Here is a 13051-nt window from a genome sequence, read left to right as displayed (position 1 = left end):
AAACAGCAGAGGGCGCCCGCGAGCGCGTCCTCAGTGAATGGAAGTAAATGGAGCTGAACAGCTAAAAACAAAAAGTTAAAATAGTTTCTAATCACTGAACCAGAACTTTCCTTTAATTTTAGAAAGCAGAAGGATGTCTTTCAAGAAAACTCACTGTATGTTTCCTTTTTTCTACAGCAAACAGGTTTGGGGAGCAGGACGCTAACATTACTGCTACTGAGTGCTGATTGGTCGGCGAGCAGAGCAGCTCATTGGCTGTTCGCGCTCAGTGACGTCATGAACGTACATGAGGCTCCGTTTTAGACTCCTATAACTCGAGTTTAAAAGCTCTTAAAAATATAACAGCAGTGTTAAAATGTTTTATGCATTTATAAACTATGATTTCACTCAAATGCTCCATATTAACCCCTTCATTTTGGACTCGCTCGGCAGCGCCCTCTAGTGCTTGAGAAACCCAGAAGACATTATAGAGTGGGAATTTTCCTCTCTACAAGTTCTCTGATTCCAAACACATTCAGTGGTGTTGAGGTCTGGACTCTGGGGTGGTCAGTCCTTCGTTCAGCTTCTGTGTTTGATGTGTCCGTCTCCTTTTCTCAGTGAGGTTCTTCTTGATCAGCTACACATCCTTTCAGACCCACAGCGCTGAGTCGTCTTCTCACAGTGGAAGGATGGACAGAAACACCTGTGGATGTTTTCAGATCTGAAGCAGCTTGATTTTCTCCTCTCTCTCAGAGATGAAAGCTTTAAGTGCTGTTTATCTGATGGGGGGCAGTTTTGGGGTCGACCAGCTCTTCCAGGTGGTTGTTAGGAGCCACGTTTTCTCTGTAGCTTTGAACCATTTTTTAAACTCCAGTTCTGGAAACTCCTGTTTTGTTCTACTTATGTTGTGTTGACTTGTTCAACTATCATTAGATATTATATTAATCATTATGCAAGTGGATTATCTTAAATATGACCTTCTCATAAATATCAAACCTGTATTTTTGAATGGAAATTAAATGAACGGCGGTCTCTTTCGAACAGTACTGCACATCTGCCTGTCCATATTACTCCTACAGTAGAGGCTGAATTAGGCTGTTCATTTCTCTGCTGGTTGTCTTGTTAGAGCCCAGTGTGAGGTCAGAGGGGGGAGATCTGGTGGGTGGGGGGCAGGTGGGGGGTGAGAGGTCTCATACAGAGAACACAAGTGCACTCACTCACACAGCTGGAGGCACCAGCAGAGTGTTTTGGGCATGACTTCATTAATCAGTAGCTGAAAAACACATGTAAATGCAAACAAAGGGGGAATTCTATCAAATTTTAAACATTTGTAAACTGTATGGTTGAGATGTAAACAGAGTCTGAACGTGGTTTGGTGTGAAACGCTCCATTTTAGAGAAACTTACCGAGTCAGAATTGTTCACAGTGGTAGTGACAGGAACCAGACGTCCACCTCTAAAAGCTCCCTCACAGAAAGTTACTACATGAAATGGTTATGAATTCACTGCCTGATGACTGAGACACTGTTTTATGATAGTTTTCGGAGGACTACAGCCTTAAACTCCATTCATGGTGGAGGGATACATAATATGCAAGGTGCTGTGAGGCAAAATAGTCCCCAAAGAAAACTTATTATTTCAGATTTTCCACTATTTTCCATCATCAACATTCCATATAAACTCAGAAGACTCGTGTAGGTTCACTGGTGGTTCTGGATAGTAAATAAAATGTCTATATCTGTGTTGTAGTCATGGCGACCCCTGGTTCCTATCACCACCACTGTAAAGACATCTGAACCATTTCACACCAAACCACTCTGAATCTCTCTGTTATCTCAAACACTGAATTGTGCAGAAATTCTGCACTCAGGCAGAGTGAAGAATCAGCATGTTTGGTTTCTGATCTGCTTCTTCAGCTCTGTGTTGGAGTTACGAGGCTAATATGACGCCTTTTTAAAGGCGAGGCGTGTCTCTCTCTCCGTACCTGATATATTAGTGGTGATGTTGATGGTGGTCGGGGGTCCGAAGCCTTTGCTGGTTCTGGCTCTGATCAGGAACTGGTAGGTGGTTCCTGGGTGGAGCTGAGAGAAGACGTGATGGGACGAGTTCCAGGGTAATGAAACCATCACCGGGGGGCGCAATAACGGCACGGAGGGGTCAAACGAACGCACGCTGCTGTAGCTGATCTGTAAACAAAAGACAGTGTTTAGAAACTCATTATTTAGGCAAAATCTGCTCTTCACATCAAGGAAAACAAGACTTTTTTGGAATCTAGCATTACTCTTAGAAATTTCTAAAAAAAAAAGGGCATGTCCTCAAAACGTCTTATGGGTGCAACTGGACACTGACACCACTACTGATCTTTTTTGATTGATTATATGAGTTGATGTAACATTATATAGTCATAAACTAAACAGACAGCACAAGTTTTATTTAAATCGAACTTTAATGACAGTATTTTATATGACTGCCAGTTTTCAACTGCTAAATTCCTTTAATTCAAACAACCTAAACCTACATCCTATAATATTATATAATATAATATAATTTAGGATGCACTGATATGGAAATAGTGGCCCAATGTCGATATTCAACATTTGTTAATATACATATTTGCCAATATAGATTCATAAACATTTACAAAATGAGGAAATTGGGACTAAATCTTGGATTAACGTTCCAATAATATTATTCTGTTGAGTTACAAGTACAGTAAAAAGAATAAAATACAGATATTTTACAATAGTAACATCATCGCTTTTCATCATCATTTGAAATATCATCCTAAACATCTGTCTGATGTTGCTAATTTTTTAACCAATTAGCTACTGATTCCAATATGTCTCTGATATATTATGGATCCTTAAATATAAGTATTTATTCAGTTCACTGCAGTTTTGTCAGTTTATGTTAATTAGATCTTATTTTCCATCAGTTCTTCTCACATAAAGTTTTTTGCATTATGTGATTCGCACTATATATTTTTCAGTTGTAAATACTGCCGCATTATCAGCTGGATTTACTAATTAATATCGGCTTTATAGAATGTAGCGGATATATTAAAGTTACAGTACTATACAGAAGTCAGACAGCACCATTTATTTACCACTGAATTAATTTCCATCAAAAATCTCATTAAGCACAAATCATTCATTTTTTTCAGTATTTCAGATGGGGGCAGTTTTGGTGTCTTCCAGGTGGTTGTTAGGAGCCACATTTCCTCTGCTTCATATTATCTTATTTCTAATCTTCTCAGAAATATCTTCTGAAATGTAAAATACTTGTACTCAATGGCTGTTTTGACTGGAAATTAAATATGCTGGTGATGGACTATATACTTATATGGCATATGGTGTATGTGCTGAGTGAAGCAGTGAGGCCATTACTGCTCTTACACTTTAACTCTCCACAGAGAGTCACAGATTTACAACCACAGACACACACACACATACTGTTGACCCCAGAACTGGAGTCCAACCGGTACACACACACACACAGACACACACCCAGACAGTATTACCTCATACTGTGTAATGATCCCGTTGGGCTCCAGAGGCTCTTTCCAGTGCAGAAAGATTCGATCCTCAAACGGAGTCGCTTTCAGAGAGGCACTGGGAACGGGGCCAGGAACTAGAGAGAGAGAGAGAGAGAGAGAGAGAGAGAGAGAGAGAGAGAGAGAGAGAGAGAGAGAGAGTGTTAAATGCACTGTAAGTAACACTATAATGTTATCCTGCCTCTAAAGCAGGGGCGTCAAACATGCGGCCCCATTATGGCTCTTATCCGGCCCCCAGATGAGTTTAGAAGCCATGTTCTAAATTAAAATCATCTTGACCGCTTGCAAAACAATAACTGATACAACACACAACCAACCACTGCTTAGCAACCGTCTCTAAGTACTACTTCTTCCACTATGTGAATGACCAAACTCAGACCAAACCTCTTCCTGCAGTGAGAACGGCGGTGGCAGTGAATCAGGCAGAAGTACTAGAGTAAGAAACGGTGGAAAGGTGTTACTGGAGAAAATGTAATCCAGACACAAAAGCCTTTCCTGATCATCTGGACAGCGGAACTGTTCTTATTTCACTCCAAACAAAAGTTTGGGATTCGACTCACAAAGTCACAGTTTAAGACAAAACTACAGTGGTGTTTGAAAGTTTGAGAACCTTTAAGAATTTTCTATATTTTTGCATAAATTTGACCTAAAACTTCTTCAGATTTTCACACGAGCCCTAACAGTACATAAAGGGAACCAAATTAAACAACTGAGACAAAAATATTAGACCTGGTCATTTATTTATTGAGGAAAATGATCCAATATTACAGATCTGTGAGGGAGTATGTGAACCTTTGCTTTCAGTATCTGCTGTGACCCTGTTTGTGCAGCAATAACTGCAGCTAAACGGTTCCGGTAGCTGTTGATTAGTCCTGAACATCGGCTGGGTGGAGTTTTAGCCCCTCTGTACAAAACAGCTTCAGTTCTGATATGTTGGTGGGTTTCCTCCGATGAACTGCTGCTTCAGGTACTTCCACAACATTTCTATAGGAGTATGGTCAGAACTTTGACTGGGTCATTCCAAAACATTAACTTTATTCTACTTTAACCGTTCTTTGGTAGAACGGCTTGTGTGCTTAGGGTCGTTGTTTTGCCGCATGACTTGCGTTCTCTTGAGTTTCAGCTCACAGACAGACGTCCTGACACTTTCCTTTAGAACTTGCTGGTATAATTCAGAGTTCACTGTTCCATCAATGACGGTGAGCCATTCTGGCCCAGATGCAGCAAAACAGGCCCAAACCATGACACTACCACCACCATGTTTCACAGATGGGATAAGGTTTTTATGCTGGAATGCAGTGTTTTCCTTTCTCCAAATATAACTACTATTAGGACTCGTGTGAAAATGTGATGAAGTTTTAGGTCAAATTTATGCAAAAATACAGAAAATTCTAAAGGGTTCACAAACTTTCAAGCACCACTGTATGAACCCGTTGAGCCCTAGATTTATTTATGATATTAAGCTTAAAACATGACACTAAAGAGTATATGAATATGAGTAAAAATGAACAGCAAAGATGTTTTGTCAGTAAATGTTTTACATTCCTAACAATGAACCAGAACGCTGCTTAAGCTACGGCTCATATTCACAGTCAGTGACGTATCTAGAACCTCCAGAAGCTCTAGAGTTACTTTTTCCCTCACAAAATCGGTCCCATTGTAAATCAAAGCATGACTGGTCGATTTCTCGGTCACTTCCTAATTATGTTGGTAGTTCATCTGACATGTAAGGCCTTCAAGTCCAGCTCCTGAAGTCCTAACCAATGGGAGAGAAGCTTGGCTGTATCTACCTACATACCACAAAGAAAACAATCCTTTTCTGTTGGGCCTTCAAAAATGTAAGAGTATTACTACAATACCTGTAGTTTAAATACAACAAACATGATGACTCTATTAAATAAACAATAACTATAAATTACAAATGTGTGTTATTTTTATTTTACAGAAACCATCAGGCCTTCTCTGGAGGTCTAGAAGGCCCTGAGGGTCCCACATTGAGTGTTACAGTACTTACAGTAAGTGTACTGTAGACAGAAAGCTTTAATGGACCACTGAGGGTCATAACTAGCGCTTTGGGTATGGTTACACAGATGTGTGTGTGTGTGTGTGTGTGTGTGTGTGTGTGTGTGTTAATGGGGTTTGTTCCTCTCAGTAATGATGATCTCACCCTTCACTTCTGGCTGCACTCTTTCTATTGTTACACTCCAGAAAACTCTAACGGTCTAAAGTTTTGAACATCACAGTGTCCAAAAACACAGAGTGGAGCCTCGTTCAACGACACTGTGTGCTGGAACTGGGCCAAAAATCCCATCACTGTGTGTCTCTCCATATCATTTAATCATTCAACATTCAGAATCATCAACAGTGCACTCCTGGGCAGAAAAATAGGCCAAACTCAAAATATAACTTTTTTTTTTCTGATGGTTTTGGCTGGTCAGTGTCCAGATTTAAACCCTATAGAGAAGATTTGGTCTTACATTAAACAGAAACTAGCTCAGCAATGTTTTTCAGCTGTTTGAAGCCATCAATGCTGAGTGGATCAATACTGACTCTTCTTTCGGTAAAAGACTGTCCTCAAACGTACACACAAAACCTCAACATTTAAAGAGATCAAAGCGAAAACCTCTCCCACACTAACGTGCTCCATCTATTTGTTTGACGTATTGCTATTTTGGGTTCGGCCCATTTTTTTTGCACTGGAGTGCATATTTTAACCCTGAAATATGGGATATTTGGCATATCATACAGCACACCAAGTACAGTCTGTAGAGGATGTGTTCACTTATTCACACTCAGAAAATCAACAACAGTATGGAATTTGACAAGGGGTGCCAAAACATTTGCACATCACATGCACGTAACATATATTGCATACTTTCTATGCGTGTATATATATATATATATATATATATATATAGAGAGAGAGAGAGAGAGAGAGAGAGCGAGAGCACATACTTACAATCTATAGTGTATTTTATAGAAAACAGTATGTAACAGAACACAGCATATTCCTATACAATACAGTATATTCTACAGTACACAGTGTATATTTTCAGCATAAAGAATTTTCCTCTGTCTGTCACTTTTTCTTCTCTTGCTCTTCCCTTTCTTCTCTTACTCTCTCTCTCTCTCTCTCTCTCTCTCCCTTTTTTCCCTCTCTGTCAGTCTCTCTCTCTCACTGTGTGTCTCCTCTGAATAGAAACAGTCCTGAGGGGTGTTTGTGTGTGTATGTTTGTGTGTGTATGTTTGTGTGTGTATGTTTGTGTGTGTGGGTGTTATGGAGCTTCAGTTCTGAGATGGGATGCGTCCTGGGACTCTCTCTCTCTCTCTCTCCCTCTCACACACACACACACACACACACACACACACACACACACACACACACACTGTCGGAGTAGACAGGCTGAAGTGTGTGATCAGGTCATGTGACTGGAATAGACCACATACATCCCCCAATTTGGTCCCCTACACCCCACACCCCCCGTCACCCAGCCCCCTAGGCGACACAAACCTCAGCTTTCAGCTCCTCTATCACACACACGCACACACACACACACACACACACACACGCACACACACACACGCACACACACACACACACACACACACACACACACACACACGCACACACACAGTGCTATTCATCGCCAGGATGAAACGCCTGACTGTTAAGAGGGAAAAAGACATCAAAACAATCTGGGTTTTGTTTGCTGACAGAAGGTAAAGAGGGAAGCGCTGTGGTAGCTAGCTAACCTCGCTAACATGTTATTTCTAAAATTCTAAACGACACAAGACTTCCTGACACTGCATGACTCGCTGTTATCTATAAACACCGGCTGAAGCACAACTAAAAACAACAGCCGCTTTGGGTATGGTTACACTGATGTGTGCACTTACTGTACTCAGAGGGTCCGCATAAAATATCCTGAGACAATTATCTCAAGATAAGTAATGCGAGAAAAAAATCAATCCATTGTAGAAAAAACCACATCATTTATTTAGCATCATACTAGTTGGCATTGGTGTTGATGACTGAGGTAATATTGTTGATGGTGTTGATGTTGTCATTGGTGTTTATGATGGTGTTAGTGTTGGTGTTGATATTGGAGCTGATGATGATGGTGTTGGTGTTGTTATTGGAGTTGATGATGATGGTGTTAGTGTTGGTGTTGATATTGGAGCTGATGATGATGGTGTTAGTGTTGGTGTTGATATTGGAGTTGATGATGATGGTGTTAGTGTTGGTGTTGATATTGGAGTTGATGATGATGGTGTTAGTGTTGGTGTTGATATTGGAGCTGATGATGATGGTGTTAGTGTTGGTGTTGATATTGGAGCTGATGATGATGGTGTCAGTGTTGATATTGGAGTTGATGATGGTGTCAGTGTTGGTGTTGATATTGGAGCTGATGATGATGGTGTCAGTGTTGGTGTTGATATTGGAGCTGATGATGATGGTGTCAGTGTTAGTGTTGATATTGGAGTTGATGATGGTGTCAGTGTTGGTGTTGATATTGGAGTTGATGATGGTGTTAGTGTTGGTGTTGATATTGGAGCTGATGATGATGGTGTTAGTGTTGGTGTTGATATTGGAGCTGATGATGATGGTGTTAGTGTTGATATTGGAGTTGATGATGGTGTTAGTGTTGGTGTTGATATTGGAGCTGATGATGATGGTGTTAGTGTTGGTGTTGATATTGGAGCTGATGATGATGGTGTGTGAGTGTTAGTGTTGATATTGGAGCTGATGATGATGGTGTTGGTGTTGATATTGGAGTTGATGATGATGGTGTTAGTGTTAGTGTTGATATTGGAGTTGATGATGATGGTGTTAGTGTTGGTGTTGATATTGGAGCTGATGATGATGGTGTCAGTGTTGATATTGGAGTTGATGATGGTGTCAGTGTTGGTGTTGATATTGGAGCTGATGATGATGGTGTCAGTGTTGGTGTTGATATTGGAGCTGATGATGATGGTGTCAGTGTTAGTGTTGATATTGGAGTTGATGATGGTGTCAGTGTTGGTGTTGATATTGGAGTTGATGATGGTGTTAGTGTTGGTGTTGATATTGGAGCTGATGATGATGGTGTTAGTGTTGGTGTTGATATTGGAGCTGATGATGATGGTGTTAGTGTTGATATTGGAGTTGATGATGGTGTCAGTGTTGGTGTTGATATTGGAGCTGATGATGATGGTGTTAGTGTTGGTGTTGATATTGGAGCTGATGATGATGGTGTTAGTGTTGATATTGGAGTTGATGATGGTGTCAGTGTTGGTGTTGATATTGGAGCTGATGATGATGGTGTCAGTGTTGGTGTTGATATTGGAGCTGATGATGATGGTGTTAGTGTTGGTGTTGATATTGGAGCTGATGACGATGGTGTCAGTGTTAGTGTTGATATTGGAGTTGATGATGGTGTCAGTGTTGGTGTTGATATTGGAGTTGATGATGGTGTCAGTGTTGGTGTTGATATTGGAGTTGATGATGGTGTTAGTGTTGGTGTTGATATTGGAGCTGATGATGATGGTGTCAGTGTTGGTGTTGATATTGGAGCTGATGATGATGGTGTTAGTGTTGATATTGGAGTTGATGATGGTGTCAGTGTTGGTGTTGATATTGGAGCTGATGATGATGGTGTCAGTGTTAGTGTTGATATTGGAGTTGATGATGGTGTCAGTGTTGGTGTTGATATTGGAGCTGATGATGATGGTGTCAGTGTTAGTGTTGATATTGGAGTTGATGATGGTGTCAGTGTTAGTGTTGATATTGGAGTTGATGATGGTGTTAGTGTTGATATTGGAGTTGATGATGGTGTCAGTGTTGGTGCTGATGGTGGCGTTGCCGTTTATGTTGATGTTAGTGTTGGTGTGTCATTAGTGTTGATGGTGTTGAAGCACAACTAAAAACAACAGCCGCTTTGGGTATGGTTACACTGATGTGTGCACTTACTGTACTCAGAGGGTCCGCATAAAATATCCTGAGACAATTATCTCAAGATAAGTAATGCGAGAAAAAAATCAATCCATTGTAGAAAAAGCCACATCATTTATTTAGCATCATACTAGTTGGCATTGGTGTTGATGACTGAGGTAATATTGTTGATGGTGTTGATGTTGTCATTGGTGTTTATGATGGTGTTAGTGTTGGTGTTGATATTGGAGCTGATGATGATGGTGTTAGTGTTGGTGTTGATATTGGAGCTGATGATGATGGTGTTAGTGTTGGTGTTGATATTGGAGCTGATGATGATAGTGTGTGAGTGTTAGTGTTGATATTGGAGCTGATGATGATGGTGTTGGTGTTGATATTGGAGTTGATGATGATGGTGTTAGTGTTAGTGTTGATATTGGAGTTGATGATGATGGTGTTAGTGTTGGTGTTGATATTGGAGCTGATGATGATGGTGTTAGTGTTGATATTGGAGTTGATGATGGTGTCAGTGTTGGTGTTGATATTGGAGCTGATGATGATGGTGTCAGTGTTGGTGTTGATATTGGAGCTCATGATGATGGTGTCAGTGTTAGTGTTGATATTGGAGTTGATGATGGTGTTAGTGTTGGTGTTGATATTGGAGTTGATGATGGTGTTAGTGTTGGTGTTGATATTGGAGCTGATGATGATGGTGTTAGTGTTGGTGTTGATATTGGAGCTGATGATGATGGTGTTAGTGTTGATATTGGAGTTGATGATGGTGTCAGTGTTGGTGTTGATATTGGAGCTGATGATGATGGTGTTAGTGTTGGTGTTGATATTGGAGCTGATGATGATGGTGTTAGTGTTGATATTGGAGTTGATGATGGTGTCAGTGTTGGTGTTGATATTGGAGCTGATGATGATGGTGTCAGTGTTAGTGTTGATATTGGAGTTGATGATGGTGTCAGTGTTGGTGCTGATGGTGGCGTTGCCGTTTATGTTGATGTTAGTGTTGGTGTGTCATTAGTGTTGATGGTGTTCATATTGGTGTTGATGATGTGGGTGTTAGTACTGGTGTTGATGATGTTGGTGTTTGTGTGTTGTTAGTGTTGATGGTGTTAATGTTGGTGTTGATGTTGGTGCTGATGTTGGTGTTGATGATGATGGTGTTTGGGTTGATGATGGTATTAGTGTTGGGGTTGATGTTGGTGTTGATGATGGTGTTGATGTTGGTGCTGATGTTGGTGTTGATGATGGTATTAGTGTTGGGGTTGATGTTGGTGCTGATGTTGGTGTTGATGATGGTATTAGTGTTGGTGTTGATGTTGGTGCTGATGTTGGTGTTGATGATGGTATTAGTGTTGGGGTTGATGTTGGTGCACCGTACCATCCTCTTCAGTCTGTATGATTGTTTCTTCGCTCTCTTTGCGCCCCTCTGGGTTGGTGAGGATCATTTTGAGGCTGATGTTGGTGTTCGGGGGCAGGTTGTCCACCACATGTCTGGGAGCTTTGGGGTCCATGTCCAGACAGTCGCTCTTGGTCAGGTTCCTGCTGGTCAGGTAGTGGTAGCAGATGGTGACGTTGAAGGTGTGGCAGCGAGTGATGTTGTAGCCCAAGGACTCCCAGTCCACCGCGATAAACCGGGCCTGAGTCTCAGCGATCTTCAGGGTCTTCGGGGTCCGCATCGGCTCTGTAGAGGTCAGAGGTCAAAAGTCAGTAAGATCAAGCAAGGCTGACTGGTGTGCATGTTGGAGCGCGGCTAAAATAACTGATTACAGATCAGATCATAAGGAAGAAAATTAACAAACACAAACTAAGGAAAAGAAAAAAAGAAAAGGACGGACTGAATGTTTTTTCTGTTTGTTTGTTCATAAGCTGTAAGCAGGATGTCTACTGGCTGGAAATACAGCTGAGCCTCTCTCTCTCTCTGTGTTTATATCTCTCCATCTAGTCTCTGTTCCTCAAATAAATAAATAAATAAATAAATAAATAGTAATAAAGTCTTTGTAGCTGCTGATTGGTCTGACTGTCTTTTAAATGTCGCTCTCATCTGTAACACACACAAACACACCCCACTGCCCCCCCCCCGAAATTTAATCTACACACACACACACACACACACACACACACACACACACACTGTCAGTGACTCATTTACACACCCAAGAGTCTAATATCAACACTACTGAGAGAGAGAGAGAAAGAGAGAGAGAGAGAGAGAGAGAGAGAGATGAAGAATGAAGACAGAAAGAGAGAGAGAGAAAAAGAGAGAGAGATAGAGAGAGAGAGAGATGAAGAATGAGAACAGAAAGAAAGAGAGAGAGGGAGAGAGAGACTGAATCAGAGAGAAAGAAAAGCTAGAGGGAGAGAGAGGAAGAGAGAAAGAGAGAAAGAGAGAGAGAGAGAGAGAGAGAGAGAGAGAGAGGCAAGAAAGAAGGGGGGGAGTTGATGGTGCTATTAATTTCTGGTCAGTACATGTTGCTGCCTGCTCACCATTTACACTCCCTCTCTTCTCTCTCTCTCTCTCTCTCTCTCTATTGACCACTGAGTCACAGAGCTGAATCCATAGTGTTTTTAATTGTGTTTTTAAATGACGAGTGAGACTCCCAGTGCAGTGAGAGAGTGTTTGTTAAGGGGGGATAAAGGGGTTGATGTTCTCAGACATGTGTATATCAGACAGTACAGTGTGTATATCAGACAGTACAGTGTGTATATCAGACAGTACAGTGGCGTTTTGGCTAATGGTGCTTCCATCACTTCAGTATCAGATGTCTGGAATTATTATTGCTGTTCTGCGATACATTCAGGTCATATTACACGATCACTGAAGTGTGAACGACCAATGACAGCAGCACTAGCTGCATGTTCACCATTGTGTGTATATCATATACATCATATAGACAGTCAACGAGTGTATATTTCACATATATCAAATATACAGTCAGTGAGAGTATATCATATATATGTAGAGTCAATGATCTCGAGGGGAACTGGAGCTGCTGCTGTTGTTAGCCTGCTGCTTGTTGATTTATCCGTAGTTCTCCTGTGAGCGTCTGCGCAGCATCGTCTGCTGGAGGTGCCGAAGGTTTCGCTTTAAAAGATGTTTAAAGATGTATTTGAACGATAGCTACAATCCCGGATTCTATCAGAGTGACATACAGCGCTGCAGCTGGGCTTCGGCCTGCACTGTTCTAACAATTAATAAAAATTTGACCGTTAAATACAGTCATGTAGCCGATTACACACATCCTGGGTCATCAGCCTCGAGTCTGCAGTGTCTCTATTTGTTCTGATAAGAGTCAGAATGAATTCATATAGAGTTCCAGAAAGATTGAGTATCTGTGACTTTCACACCTCACACAGACGCATCAGCGCTGAGGGGAGAGTCTTCTGAACACTCGCAAAGATCCTCGAACTTCATACTCCTCTGCTGCCGTGGCAACGCCAGGATGTTGACAGCCAATCAGCTTCTGATCTGGTCTGATAACCTTTTAATATGACAGCGCCGTTCTGCTTTTATCAAAGCCCGTAGATCAGACGCCGCACGGGTCGGAGTTTGACGGCTGTAAACAACCCGTCTGCATGTTTACTCGCGCGAACATACAC

General features: G+C 41.3%; 1 protein-coding gene across 2 annotated transcripts in view; it reads right to left on the bottom strand.

Moving 5' to 3' along the window:
• Positions 1-13051, bottom strand: part of ptprk (protein tyrosine phosphatase receptor type K) — a 218324-nt gene that overhangs the window by 67645 nt on the left and 137628 nt on the right. For both annotated transcript variants that reach the window (XM_036582465.1, XM_036582466.1), the window contains exons 9-11: positions 10833-11135; positions 3499-3608; positions 1963-2164 (exon numbers count right to left, since the gene is read on the bottom strand). In XM_036582465.1, the coding sequence (XP_036438358.1) occupies positions 1963-2164; positions 3499-3608; positions 10833-11135 (615 nt within the window). The remainder of the gene's footprint in view (positions 1-1962; positions 2165-3498; positions 3609-10832; positions 11136-13051) is intronic.

The sequence above is a fragment of the Colossoma macropomum genome, unplaced genomic scaffold (assembly GCF_904425465.1).
Source record: "Colossoma macropomum unplaced genomic scaffold, Colossoma_macropomum, whole genome shotgun sequence".
NCBI classification, from domain to species: domain Eukaryota; kingdom Metazoa; phylum Chordata; class Actinopteri; order Characiformes; family Serrasalmidae; genus Colossoma; species Colossoma macropomum.
The sequence above is the reverse complement of the archived record's forward strand: the minus strand, read 5'-3'. Positions and strand labels throughout refer to the sequence as shown.